Source organism: Barbus barbus (assembly GCF_936440315.1).
Source record: "Barbus barbus genome assembly, chromosome: 37".
Lineage (NCBI taxonomy): Eukaryota > Metazoa > Chordata > Actinopteri > Cypriniformes > Cyprinidae > Barbus > Barbus barbus.
Genome location: NC_136715.1, coordinates 14,916,553 through 14,930,461, shown reverse-complemented (window position 1 = coordinate 14,930,461; position 13,909 = coordinate 14,916,553). Strand labels below are relative to the sequence as shown.

The 13,909-nt window shown below is 41.1% G+C and overlaps 1 protein-coding gene across 1 annotated transcript; it reads left to right on the top strand.

The window, feature by feature from the left end:
* The first annotated feature begins 977 nt into the window (after positions 1-977).
* LOC306856755 (lumican-like) lies at positions 978-12,350 on the top strand. The gene is made up of 4 exons (XM_079396191.1): positions 978-1,148; positions 1,748-2,381; positions 2,668-2,985; positions 11,291-12,350. Exons 2-4 carry the CDS (start codon positions 1,760-1,762, stop codon positions 11,440-11,442), a joined length of 1,092 nt encoding a protein of 363 aa, XP_079252317.1. The 5' UTR covers positions 978-1,148; positions 1,748-1,759; the 3' UTR covers positions 11,443-12,350.
* The last annotated feature ends 1,559 nt before the right edge of the window (positions 12,351-13,909 follow it).

Sequence of the window (13,909 nt, the reverse complement as noted above, 5' to 3'; positions counted from 1 at the left end):
AATTTAGCAACAAGTTTTGATTCCGGTGTTTCATTCTAAGCACTAGTTATTTTTATTTATTTGTTGTCTTTTTTTCTTTTTTTTTTGCAGTCAGGCTGCAAAGTCTGCCAGGTTACAAAGTAAGATCCCAAAAGCACTGGAAGATTTTTCATTTCCTTCTGTTTAAATGGAAAAGAAATCTGGCAGCCAGTGGCAGTTTACAGTGTTTCAGGGAACAGAATAACATAAACGCCCCTTCAAAAACTTTTTCTTTTTCTATTTCCATACAAAAAGCTTTTTAAAAATGTAATGTAATTATTATAAAAAAATCTTTTAAAGAAGTATTGAGTATAAAAGAATATTATATCAAATAATAACAACCTTGCTTTTATGATTGTTATGGTTGATTGAAGTGCTAGGGGGCACTCTGACTTTTCAGACCTTCATAGACCAAAACATTGTCTCATCCGCTTTGATGTGTTGGGCTAAAGCTATCTTAACTAAACTACTCTCTCTCTCCTTCTTTTCTTCTCTTCTGTTCTCTCGCAGACGAACAGGGTCTGTTTGGCTCCCCAGGCCCCCTCCAGCTCTCTGACTGTAACCATTGCTCTCTGTGCTAAATGTTCCAGAGCTGACTGCTGTGCAGGGCATGTCTGCAAAGAGAAAATATTCTGCCTTCAAACATGCTCCCCTTTCTCACAGACTCAATGACGTGATATTACAGTTCATCGGTCAGTGGCCTGAAGCTGTTTATGTTACAGTATATGGTTTGCATAAGCATTAAAATATGATTCCACATCAGTTGTATATTACTCAAAATCAAGCTTTGAAGGAGAAAGTCACATTAAATCAACAACAGGATTTCTATCCACACATTATGTCATGTGTATTAAATTCAAAAGATTGCCCTTTCTATGTTGCCAGCACACATGTTTCTAACAACTGTTGTGCAGTGGTTAGACTCCAACCATAAGCTTCCGAGACAGGTTTGAAAAAAAGGAGTGAGAATAAGCTGTATGGAAGAAAAGGCCATCGCTGAGCGAGGAATGTTTCAGTAGCCACGTAAAACTCTTCAGGTTGCTCCGTTTAACCGTCTACAGCGATAGTCTCGACAAATCTACCGTTCAGAAGCTCTTCACATAAAATTGGCCGGGAAAGAGAGGTGAAAGGTATGCTCATTCCTCTCGCATATGTAGATGATGCATGTGTTTGCAATGTGACGAAAGAGAATGGAAGAAAATCACTGGAAAGTAGCATTTTTAAACCAGTTTAGCCTCTTGCCTATTTAGCGACACTGGCTGACAATGAAATAGAGATTATATGGACATGAAGTTGTTTTTGGCATATTATTACAATTAAATAAGCAAGAATGCAAAAGCTCTGCTACTGTAACTTACAAATAAGCCATTGTTTTTATACATCTTTATCTAAGCAGTATGTGTGGAAACTTTTATTTATTGCCATAAGAAGAAAATAAGCTTTGTGAGTAGTTTGAATTATGAGCGTTTTAATTCTAAGCCATTGTTTTAATATATCTTAATCTAAGCAGTATGTGTGGAAACTTGTATTTATTGCCATAAGAGGAAAATAAGCTTTGTGAGTAGTTTGAATTATGAACGTTTTAATATATCTTAATCTAAACAGTACGTGTGGAAACTTTTATTTAGTGCCATAAGAGGAAAATAAGCTTTGTGAGTAGTTTGAATTATGAACGTTTTAATCAAAGTTTAAATTTCTCAAAGTTAAAGGCTGTTTCTGTTTCATTAAGGCAGGCGGACGAATGGATAAAAGCACGATTTTATTGTTACTCTCTGTGTGTGGGCCGACTTGGGCCTTCACACTGGACTTGGACTATGGAGGTGTACCACTCTGGATCAACCGTTTTTTGGGAGAGCCGAGTGTGTTGACTTTGAAAGATCGGATGGATCCCGGATGGTTTCGTGCTGTTAACACACAAAGTTGTCCTTTGGAGTGTGACTGCCCTATCCAGTGGCCAACAGCTCTTTATTGTGACCACAGGGGCCTTACCCAGCTTCCCTCTGGTCTTCCGTCCCACACACAGTACATGTTTCTCCAAGGCAATAATATAACTATGCTTGGATCTGGAGTGTTCGCCAATGCCACCAACTTGCGTTGGTTGATCTTGGATCGCAATCGGCTACTGAGTGAGCAACTCGATAATGTGTTGTTCTCCAATCTGACCCACTTGGTAAATCTTTTCATAAATAATAATAACCTGACAAGCGTGCCAGCCGGACTGCCTCGTGGACTTAAGCAGCTGCGACTCGCATATAATCGCATCGAAAGGATTTCTGAAGGTGCTTTCCAAAATCTGGACAATTTAACATTACTTTTGTTACAAGGTAATCGTCTGACGACTATTGAAGAGGGCGACTTAAAAGGTATTCTTTGGTTTTTATATTTCTTAATAAATCTTTCAGAAGATAAATTTAGAGATGCACTGATATTAAAAATTACTGAATAAAATGATTTGCTAGAAATGAAACAATACTGATAAACACCAATAAATAAATAAATAAAATGAAATATATCTCTAATATCTGATCTGATAACTGATATGGGTCCGATACAGTTTGCATCCTGACATAAATCATGAGGAAGCATTAACAAAGATAATCATTTCATAAACTCTTAAGCATTACCGCTATCCGTCATGTTCTTCACCAGGTCTTGGAGTCCTCAACCTACTGGATCTTAGTCACAACCTCCTGAAGACTTTCCCCAAATATCTGCCTCCATCTGTCCAGCAGCTTTACCTCTCCAACAACTCTCTGACTGGCCTGACCGAAAACAGCCTTCATGGTTTTAATAGACTCCGTTATCTAAGGTTTGGACACAACAAATTGAGGAATGAAGAGCTTGATCCTGGTGCATTTAACCTCACATCTCTGGTAGAGCTGGATCTTTCTTATAATCAGCTGACAGAAATCCCAACAGTTCCCACCACACTTCAGTACCTCTACCTTGAGGTTAACCATATCCAAGGTGAGTTGGTATAAGATTCTTGTTTTACAAACAAAAGCATTGACGTTTATCCTTTAGCTCTGGACTGACGAGAAAACAGCACTGCTGAAGTTTAATGTGGCAGAGGAAAATTTTCATTTTTTCATGCCAAGTTTAATGACAGAATAACTGCGACATGAAACAAGACAGAGAACCTTGTTTTCTTTTTTATTATAATGCTGATGTTACATTAACAAAACTTTCAATAAATTGCTCCAACAGAACTTGGAGAGAATTTAACACTTAAATCTTACTGCAGGTTTTCAAGACAAGATGTTTATAGTGGATATAAAGCACTGCTGACAGATTTCAGGAAACCATGGATTGGTTTTGATCCACAAAAACACTTCAATGTGGCAAACTACACAATTTCTTTATAATTTGGGAACTAGCATTATGTGAATTTGAATTGGCCACAGTGGAATTTTGGAATTTTAAGTGGTTTTAAAGGAACTGTGGCAATACTGCATTCTATAGTATTGGCAAATTCAAATTAAATTCAAATTCTAGAATTGAACTGGAATTTAAGGAATATTTTAAATTAAATTCTAAATCCTGCACAAATCTGTCCCAGACCCTGTGATATGAAGGAAGCCTGCACATAAACATGTCATCTTGGGCAGTGACAATTTTCGCGATCCTACTCACATGTCTGCTGCAGTCTTAAATATCAGCCAAGAGCAGAAATTATTCTAAACACAAAACTGTAAGCTCGCCAAATGCTTGACTGAGAACTGCTTGAATGTTTGTGTCCTGATCAACAGTCTTACAGAATGAGGCCGTGTTCTCAGGCTTGATGATTTAATCCCTGGCATGAGAGAATCAACATTCAGACCCGGATGGGCCATGGGAAAAGTGATGGAAAATGTGACAGGACTTTCGAAGAGAAATAACAAACTTTCCCTCCTCTCTTGGTTTTCTTTTCCCCCTTTTCCGTTCTCTAATGTGTTTGTCACAACATGTTTGCAGACAGACACATCCTGGAGAGACAAGGTGACCAGAAAAAGTAGGTTAGCTGAAAGAGAAGGAGGGAGAAAAGAAAGAAGGAAGGTTTGAGAACATCTGTGAATACTCCAAAAAGGAATCCACATGTGCTAAAAGCATGCTCTGTTCTTCCCCCTCCTCCTCAGCATCACGCTGAGCTCAGTTACAAGAGCTGTGCCTCTGGTGGACAGCAAAGACTTAAGCAGACATTCTTTTTTTTCAGGCAGTGGTCATGATTCACTCTCTTTGAACCACACAACAAAAGCTCATGCCATCAACAGCGGTTTACCAGTTCAAAATGAAGTATAATATTCTAATTATTCACGAGCGTTGAAAACGATAAAACAGATTACTGGTATATTATAGCCTAGAAGTAGAGGTTAGGGAAAGGTTAAACAACCTGTCAGATCTACCTTCAGAAAACAAATGGAAAGAATGTATTAAACTATACAGGGAAAGGAGTGTGTGACCAAGTATGGTGACCCATACTCGGAATTTGTGCTCTGCATTTAACCCATCCAAATGTACACACAGTAGTGAACATACACCCGGAGCAGTGGGCAGCCATTGCTTGTGGCGCCCGTGGAGCAGTTGGGGGTTTGGTGCCTTGCTCAAGGGTCTCACCTCAGTCATGGTATTGAGGGAGGAGAGAGTGTTGGTTATCCACTCCTCCCACCTAGAATCTGAGACTCAAGACTCGAACCCACGACCTTCGGGTTACAAGTCTGACTCGCTATCCCATTAGGCCACGACTGCCCCCAATAGAGAATAGAGAATGTATTGAAAATCTAATAGAGAATGTATTGACCAGCGCCGTTAAAAGGCTCAAGTCTGACGATAGAGACACTATGATGTTTTTTGCATAGATCTCCAGAAAATATGATAAAATATTTTTATCATATTTAGAAATGTGCAAACAAGCTACAAAAATAGTTACACACCTTAAGTGCTTTGTAAACACATATATTGATTCTCTGTACTGAGAATAGTCTTAATGTCACCAGAGAAACATCATAGTCTTTCAGTTTATGACTACTAAACTACAAGCTACAGATACCTACTGTATATTTATGCTACCATCACAATTAGTATCTAAAACAAGATGAAACAGATCTGCCCACTACAGGTTTCCTCATTTTCTCACTGAAGGTGCCAATGGCAGCGCACCTGTAACTTATTTGCACAGTGCTGGGAAGCAGCTCCTCCTGTTTACAAAGGCTGTCATAGGACTGTGGTGTGTGATCTAGTGAAGGATTAATGTCTGCAAATTCTCTGAAGCACCATGTCACATTAATCACTGAATATGGAGACCTCATTGTCTCGCTTTCTCCATCTACAAACCGAATTCCGTAAATGTTCAGAAGTTATTTAAATTGGAATAAAATGAAAACTAAAACACTTTCAAATCACATGAGCCAATATTTTAATATCTAGAAACTAATTAAGTTATTTGACATCAGGTCTGTAACATGATTAGCTATAAAAGGGATATCTTAGAGAGGCAGAGTCTCTCAGAAGTAAAGATGGGCAGAGGCTCTCCAATCTGTGAAAGAGTGCGTAAAAAGATTGTGCAATACTTTAAAAAATAACGTTCCTCAAAGTCAAATTGCAAAGGTTTTGCAAATCTCATCATCTACAATGCATAACATCGTCAAAAGATTCAGAGAAACGTGGTCTTCGGGCCCTTAGACGACACTGCATCACTCCTCGGCATGATTCTGTCATTGACATTACTAAATGGGCCCAGGAATGCTTCCAGAAACCACTGTCGGTAAACACAATCCACCATCCCATATGCAGATGCTAACTAAAGCTCTATCATGCAAAAAGGAAGCCATATGTGAACATGAAGTGGAAAAGTGTTCTATGGTCAGACGAGTCCAAATTTGACATTCTTGTTGGAAATCATGGACGCCATGTCCTCCGTGCTAAAGAGGAGGGAGACCTTCCAGTATGTTATCAGCGTTCAGTTCAAAAGCCAGCATCTCTGGGCAGTCACCTTCAGGGCAGTCGTGGCCTAATGGTTAGAGAGTCGGACTTATAACCCAGAGGTTGTGAGTTTGAGTCTCAGGTCTGGCAGGAATTGTAGGTGGGGGGTGCTCATGTACTGTGCTGTGAATGTACAGCGCTCTCTTCCACCTTCAATACCATGACTGAGGTGCCCTTGAGCAAACTGCCAACTGCTCCCTGGGTGTGTGTTCACTGCTGTGTGTGTGCACTTAGGATGGGTTAAATGCAGAGCACAAATTCCAAGTATGGGTAACCATACATGGTGCCGTGTGTGCACACACTTCGGCTGTTCCAACAGAACAGTGTTTTCGTGTTTGTTATATTGTGAGCCGCAGTGTTTTTGTACGTCTTCGTCACGTCTATCTGTTTTAAAGCGTACATACAGTCGTGAGTTTCTGCTCAACGTTGGTAGAACCACATTTTTAGACTTAAACTTTGCGCATGCCGAAGAGCTGCAGGAACTTGGTCTGCTCCAGAGGTCTACAACATCACCGACCCCCACTACTGCATCTCGCCCACAGCGGAGGCGCCACAAGCGGCGAGAGAGGAAGCAGAAGAGGGGTAAGCAAGGAGGTATCCGGGCAAGGCTAGCGGCTAACCCACACAAGCCAGCTATCCCCACCATCGTACTGGCCAACGTACGCTCTTTGGACAATAAACTGGACTACATCCGACTACCACGCTCAACTCAGAGGACTGTAAGAGACTGTTGTGTTTTTGTTTTCACGGAAACGTGGCTCAGCAACAGCGTGCCGTTCTGCGCCAATCAGCTCGGCCAGCTATCATGCTGTCGAGTGGACAGAGTTCTCGTCAAGGGAGGTAAGACCCGCGGCTGTGGGCTTTGTGTTTACATAAATGACGCGTGGTGCCACAGCGCTGTTGTGGTCTGCAAACACTGCTCACCCCTGGTGGAGTTTATGATTATTAAGTGCCGGCCGTTCTATCTACGGAGAGAATATACAGCCATAATGCTCGCTGCTGTATACATCCCTCCCTACTCCAACAACAACAGGAGTGAGGCACTGAATGAACTGTACCGTACACTGTAAACTGTACATCAGTGTGCAGCAGACAGCCCATCCAGATGCTTTTCTCATCTTGGCTGGAGACTTCAATCACGCAGACCTAAAGAGTGTGTTCACAACAATACATTAACATGTTGACTTTCCAACACGGGGAAACAACACTCTGGACTCTGGACCACCCAGAGAGGAGCTTACAAGGCCCTACCCCTCCCCCATCTTGGCACCTCAAACCACATCATTGTCATTATAATGCCTGCATACAGACCGATCGTTAAAGTCACCAAACCAGTTCACAAACAGATTCAAGTGTGGCCGGAGGGGTCATCAGAGGCACTTCAAGACTGTTTTAACACCCCTGACTGGAATATGTTTAAGCAGGCTGCCACATAGAACAACACCACAGACCTCCAAGAGTACTCAGAGACTGTCACTGCCTACATCACCACGTCACAAAGACCATCAATGTCCAGGCCAACCAGAAGCCGTGGCTGACAGGGGAGGTTTACAGACTCCTGAAGGCTCGGAACGCTGCTGGAGATGAGGTGGGCCTGAGGACAGCTAGGGCCAGTCTATCACACGGCATCAGAGAAGCTAAGAGACAGTACTCCAGGAGGATAGCCCATCGTTTCAGCGACAGCAGAGACACTCGGAGCCTGTGGAAGGGGATTCAGACCATTACGGACTATAAGTCCCCACCACAGACCTGTGACAGCAGCATCCCCCTGCTGAATGAGCTGAATGCCTTCTTCGCTCGCTTTGAGGCACAAAACAGCACCACTGCACAGAAGAGTCCACCTCCTCCCGGCGACCAGGTGATGATGCTGTCCCGGCGACCAGGTGATGATGCTGATAACAGCTTGAGGAGATCCCTCAGCAGGATCAATGCACGCAAAGCCCCGGGTCCTGACAACATTCCTGGGCGTGTACTGAAAGACTGTGCAGTGAAACTCACCGATGTCTTCACAGACATTTTGAACATCTCGCTAAGTCAGGCTGTTGTCCTCACATGCTTCAAGACTACCATCATCATTCCAGTCCCAAAGAAGTCATCTCCACCCTGCTTCAATGACTACCGTCCAGTCGCACTTACTCCTATCCTCATGAAGTGCTTTGAACGACTAGTCATGCACCACATCAAGTCTGTCTGTCCCCCCCCTCCCTGGACCCCTTCCAGTTTGCATATCGGTCCAACCGCTCGACCGATGATGCCATCGCCACTGCCCTCCACCCAGTCTTCAGACATCTGGACAAAAAAGACCAGTATGTCAGAATGCTGTTCATAGACTTCAGTTCAGCATTCAACACAATCATCCCTCAACACCTCTCTGTGCAACTGGATGTTGGACTTCCTGACTGGGAGACCTCAGGCAGCATGGGTCGGCAGTAACACATCTAGCACCATCACACTGAACACAGGGCCTCCCCAAGGATGTGTGCTGAGCCCCCTCCTCTTCACTCTGCTGACCCACGACTGCACACCGTCACACAACTCTAACATTTTCATTAAGTTTGTGGATGACACAACAGTGGTAGGTCTCATTAGCAACAGAGATGAGACAAATTACAGGAGAGAGGTGAGCCACCTGGCCAGGTGGTGCAGTGACAACAATCTCTCTCTGAATGTGGAGAAGACGAAGGAGATTGCTGTTGACTTCAGGAGAGTGTACACTCAGCATGCTCCTCTGACCATCAACAGTGCGACTGTAGAGAGAGTGAGAAGCACCAAGTTCCTGGGTGTGCACATCACAGAGGAACTCTCCTGGACTAACAACACTGCGGCACTGGTCAAGAAAACTGAGAAGAACCAGAGCCCCGGTCCCCATCATGTGCACCTTCTGCAGAGGCACCATCGAGAGCATTCTAACTAGCTGCATCACTGTGTGGTATGGCGCTTGCAACGCGTCCTGCCGCAAGTCACTTCAACGCATAGTGAGAGCAGCTGAGAAGATTGTTGGTGTGTCTCTCTCCCCTTCCTCCAGGACATCTCAGCACCTGTCTCACCCGCAAAGCCCTCTGTGATCCCACCCACCCGACACACAGCTTCTTCAGTCTGCTGCCATCAGGGAGGAGACTGCGGAGTCTCCAGGCCAGGACCAGAAGACTGAAGGACAGCTTCATCCATCAGGCTGTCAGGAAGCTGAACTCCCTCCCGACCTTGCTCCCCACATCCCCAGGAACTTCCATTACTTTAACAGACTGATAAGCTCTTTTTGTCAAGGATCTGAAAGGAGGACCCAGTTGCAGAGTGAGTCAGAAAGGTTTATTGACAAAACAGACTGATATAAGAGGGTAGTAAGGTGCACATGTGATACAACATCGAGAACACCGTAAACAAAGAGACAGCTGGGGAAGACCACCGGAACAGTCTCAGACAGCAACTGCCAGATTACAATAGCAGCAAAAGGAGTGGCAAGACCATGCAGATAGAGAGGACCAAACAAGGCACCATAGAGCTGAGTTCAGATACTTGTTGACTGCCAGCTCTGAAGCAGACCCAGTACCAGGCAGGGAGAACCAGTGACAGAACTCACAGGAACACAGTTACTCCAAAGCAGGCAGGGGGATAAATAAAACAAAAGAACTGATAAAGACTGAAGTAACAAAATAAATAAGAAATAGTTACCAATATAACCAACACAACTTAAAGAATATCAAACAAAAATGCAAAACAAAAGATAAAGTCTAGAATAACTGAATAATTATTAAATTAAAAGCAAAGGCAAAAGCAGACAAAAATGCAAAACAAGGAGCAAGACAAGAACATGGAACTACAAAGGACTAGACAAGACAAGGAAACAAGACCAACCAGACAGGGAGACAGAAACACATACTCAGCCACATCCACAGGCAGAGACAAAGACAGTGACAGAAGGGGTGAGAAAGACAACAAACCAGCAAAAACAATAGGGTAAGGGGCCCTATAAATAGGGAGGAAAGCACACGAGGAACAGGTGAAAGCAATTGCACTAACAAGGACTCAACAAGGGCTGACAAGAGGGTGTGGTAAAGATGAAACAAGGAGGAGGGGCTAGAGAAGCACATGGCTGACGAAAACAAAGCCATGTGCTAACACAAGACAAATACAAGAACAACCACAAGACAACGAGTGTCAGGGCCGAACCCTGACACTTTTTGCACTACACTCATTATACATATATATATCTGCACAGTTTTGTTTATTTAACTGGTTTGCACTCTATCTGCCATGTGCCTTATGCCACTTTATCTATCTCTTTTTTTTCTACAATGTCCTCATTTGTATATCTGTATAGTTTGTATGTACATATATTTAAACTGTATTTATCTGTATTTTTACGTCTACTGTCAGTGTTTAATGTTAACTGTATGCACCAAGGGTCTGAGAGTTACGCAATTCAAATTCTCTGTATGTATGTGCTGTACATGTGGCAGAATTGACAAAGCAGACTTTGACTTTTTGACTTTGACTCTGATGGTATGGGGGTGCATAAGTGCATATATGGGCAGCTTGCATGTTTTGGAAGGCACTATGAATGCTGAAAGGTATATAAAGGTTTTAGAGCAACATATGCTCCCCTCCAGACGACGCCTATTTCAGGGAAGGCCTTGTTTATTTCAGCAGGACAATGCAAAACCACATACTGCAGCTATTACAACAGCATGGCTTCGTAGTAGAAGAGTCCGGGTGCTGAATTTACCTGCCTGCAGTCCAGATCTTTCACCTATAGAGAACATTTGGTGCATCATTAAACAAAAAATACATCAAAGACGACCACAAACTCTTCATCAGCTGGAAACCTATATCAGGCAAGAATGGGTCCAAATTCCAACAACAAAACTTCAGAAACTCATAACCTTGATGCCCAGACGTCTTCAAACTGTTTTGAAAAGAAGAAGATGCTACACCATGGTAAACATGCCCCCATCCCAACTATTTTGAGACCTGTAGCAGGCATCAAATTTGAGAAGAGCTAATTTTGTGCATAAAATTGTCAAATGTCTCTGTTTAAACATTTGTTATGTTATCTATGTTCTATTGTGAATAAAATATTGGCTCATGTGATTTGAAATTCTTTCAGTTTTCATTCTATTCAAATTCAATAAAAAAAAAAAGTCCCAACAACATTTCCAGAATTCAGGTTGTAGTAAACAGTAGAAGGGGTAACCCAGTACCAGTATTTCAAAACAGACAGACAGCTACTCTCAATCTCAACCTGCTTGATGAAGTAGCTTACTATGAAAGTCAAGTGAGACAAATGTAAAAATTATTTTGCTGTTGTTTCTTCCAGAGTTCAACATCAGCAGTTTCTGCAGGACAGTAGGACCCATGTCATATTCACGTATGAAGATTCTGAGGCTGGACGGTAATAAATTGGAATATCACAAGCTGCCTTCTGATTGGGTGTTCTGTCTACGTGTCCTCCATAACATTTACATTTGATCTAATAGAAGCAGTCAATGTCTTAAACATATCTACATTTTTAAGTTTTATGAAAACTTTGAAATACAAGCATGCAATGATATATTATAACATACTGTATATGTATATTTAGAAAGCATGACAGCAGAATAAGCTGCTCAGTATTCAAGGTGCTGATGTTTTGAATAGGCATGCTGTCAATAGTTTTATACTGTTTTAACAAAACAGTATTTAATAATAATGTTTTCATTCTGGATGTACAGTGCTAGTTTTGCGCCTTGTCCTAGTCTTGACTTCACATGTTCTAAGTATAATCAGAATTAATCCAACTGTTGATCATGTGGATATACACTACCTGGTGCTTTCTTTGAAAGAAATTAATATTATTAACAGAATTAACAAAAAACATTAAACAGCACAACTGTTTTCAATTCTGTTAATAATAAGAACTTATTATTAAGCACCAAGTTATTAAGTTTCTTGAGCACCAAATCATATGCAAATGATTTCTGAAGGATCATGTGACACTGAAGACTGGAGTAATGGCTGCTGAAAATTCAGCTTTGCTGACACATCAATAAATTACATTTTAAAATATTTTAACATAGAAACTGTTATTTTAAATTGCAATGATTCACAATTTTACTGTCTCTACTGCATTTTAACAAATGCAGCCTTGGTGAGCATAAGAGACTTCTTTTAAAAACATTACAAAATCTTACAAAAACATTACCAACCCCAAACTTTTGAATGGTACTTTTGAAAACTTTGTTACACATACTTTGTAAAGCTCTGTTACATATAGTCTTGAAAATGTTATTATTCCATCACTGTGGCATCTCTTGTAAGATTACAATGTATTTTCCCCCAAACGCTTAAAAAACAAAGTTATAAGAGTCCAATTAAAATAAAACCCTTTGTGTCAAATTATATTGACAGTGTAATTATTTTCATCTGTGTTCTACAGTAGTTTAGTTAATTTACCATTTCCTCTGTCTGTTTTAACTGGAATTTTAACAGAAATTAATTGTCATAGCATATAATAATTCATACCTCTGCTGTATGTTCTGGCCTAGCAGTTTTGTAATGAAAGAAAATCAGTATTCAAAACATCCCTCTTAGTACACTGCAATAATATCAATGCTGTCAAGAACACTGCTTCTGCCAAGGCTGAAAACAATACAAAAATGATTATATCCTCTTTGTGAATTAATCAAAGAGCATAAGACATCGTCTATGACAAAGACAAAGCATTTTGTCAAAGGCACTTCTGAACTACCGATTTTTGGACAGAAACATTCTATTGTGAGACATAAAGAACAGTCACAGGTCCCTCAGTGAGTATCCATGAGCAAAATTAGTTTAGCCAAAACAAAAAATGTCCTCTAAAAGAAATGCTGTCATGATAGAGAATGACATGCTTGGCCTGTTTTATTTCTTGTACAATGCTTCTCATTCAGTATAATGGATATGGATAACAGTATCATATTTGTCTGCCTCAGAATTCTGTTAAATCTGGCTAACACGGTGTCCTAACCAAACACAGGGCAACAAGGAATAATTCTCTTCCACATTAATCAATAACCCTAGTTTCTGTCCTAACAGTGACAATCGGTACTATTTTGTTGGTATTAGAAAATTCATTGGACCAAAATCCTGACCATAAGATACTGAAATATGACAAATCACTAAAATTCTACATGGATAACCACAAAAAGGATGCTGTCTGGAGAAGCATAACAGTAATATGAGTTAAGTGTTTTTTGCGAGCGCAAGAGTGTGCAAACAACACACTTTTATGTTTTGCATTCGAGGCAGCATTTTTGCTTTCAGTGAGTACAGACGAAGTACTTACGACCCAGTAGACATAGAAGAGAGTGAAGTCAACCACAACATCTTCAGCACAAGAGCTCATTCTCACCATTCCAGTGGAATAAAACGCAGCACAAATCATGCTTAAACTAAACTCTCATTTTGTCACAAGTCCTGCTTGTGCTCCCCCTAAAACCCAATGTATGATCTAGAGATCCAAAGAATGACTCTTCCATATCTAAAAGATAGTGAGTTAATAGACCATGTGTTCAAGATGCCGTAACTCACTCTGTCTCCACTAAGATTTTTTTCTAGTGCAAAACAGCAGTCACAGATCTGCCTGATGTGGACTTCACATTCCCCATTAGCAGAGCCATGACAGCACAAAGAACTTTGAAAATTGGATTCACTTCTTGAACCTGAACCTGGAGGACTATAATTACATAATGTCTGTTCATCTCAAAGCAAAGCTATCATTCATAGGTTAAAAAAAATATTTACATGCACCATCCTAAACATAGCCAGACAGAATCATGGGAAATTAAATAATATATAGCTGTGTTGTGGTAAAGTCATTAGTAAGCCAAAAGACAGATTCATATTACCTATGAAAGAAGAATGGTCCCACAACAGACCTCAGAAATAAGGGTCCAACTGGAATTGTAGCAGTGGTTGT

Bases quoted from the DNA above. Each gene is read 5' to 3' on its own strand.
- LOC306856755 (XM_079396191.1), top strand. From the start codon at position 1,760: ATGGATAAAAGCACGATTTTATTGTTACTCTCTGTGTGTGGGCCGACT. The intron at 2,382-2,667 runs GTATTCTTTGGT...GTTCTTCACCAG, and splicing joins TGAAGAGGGCGACTTAAAAG to GTCTTGGAGTCCTCAACCTA. The intron at 2,986-11,290 runs GTGAGTTGGTAT...TGTTTCTTCCAG, and splicing joins TGAGGTTAACCATATCCAAG to AGTTCAACATCAGCAGTTTC.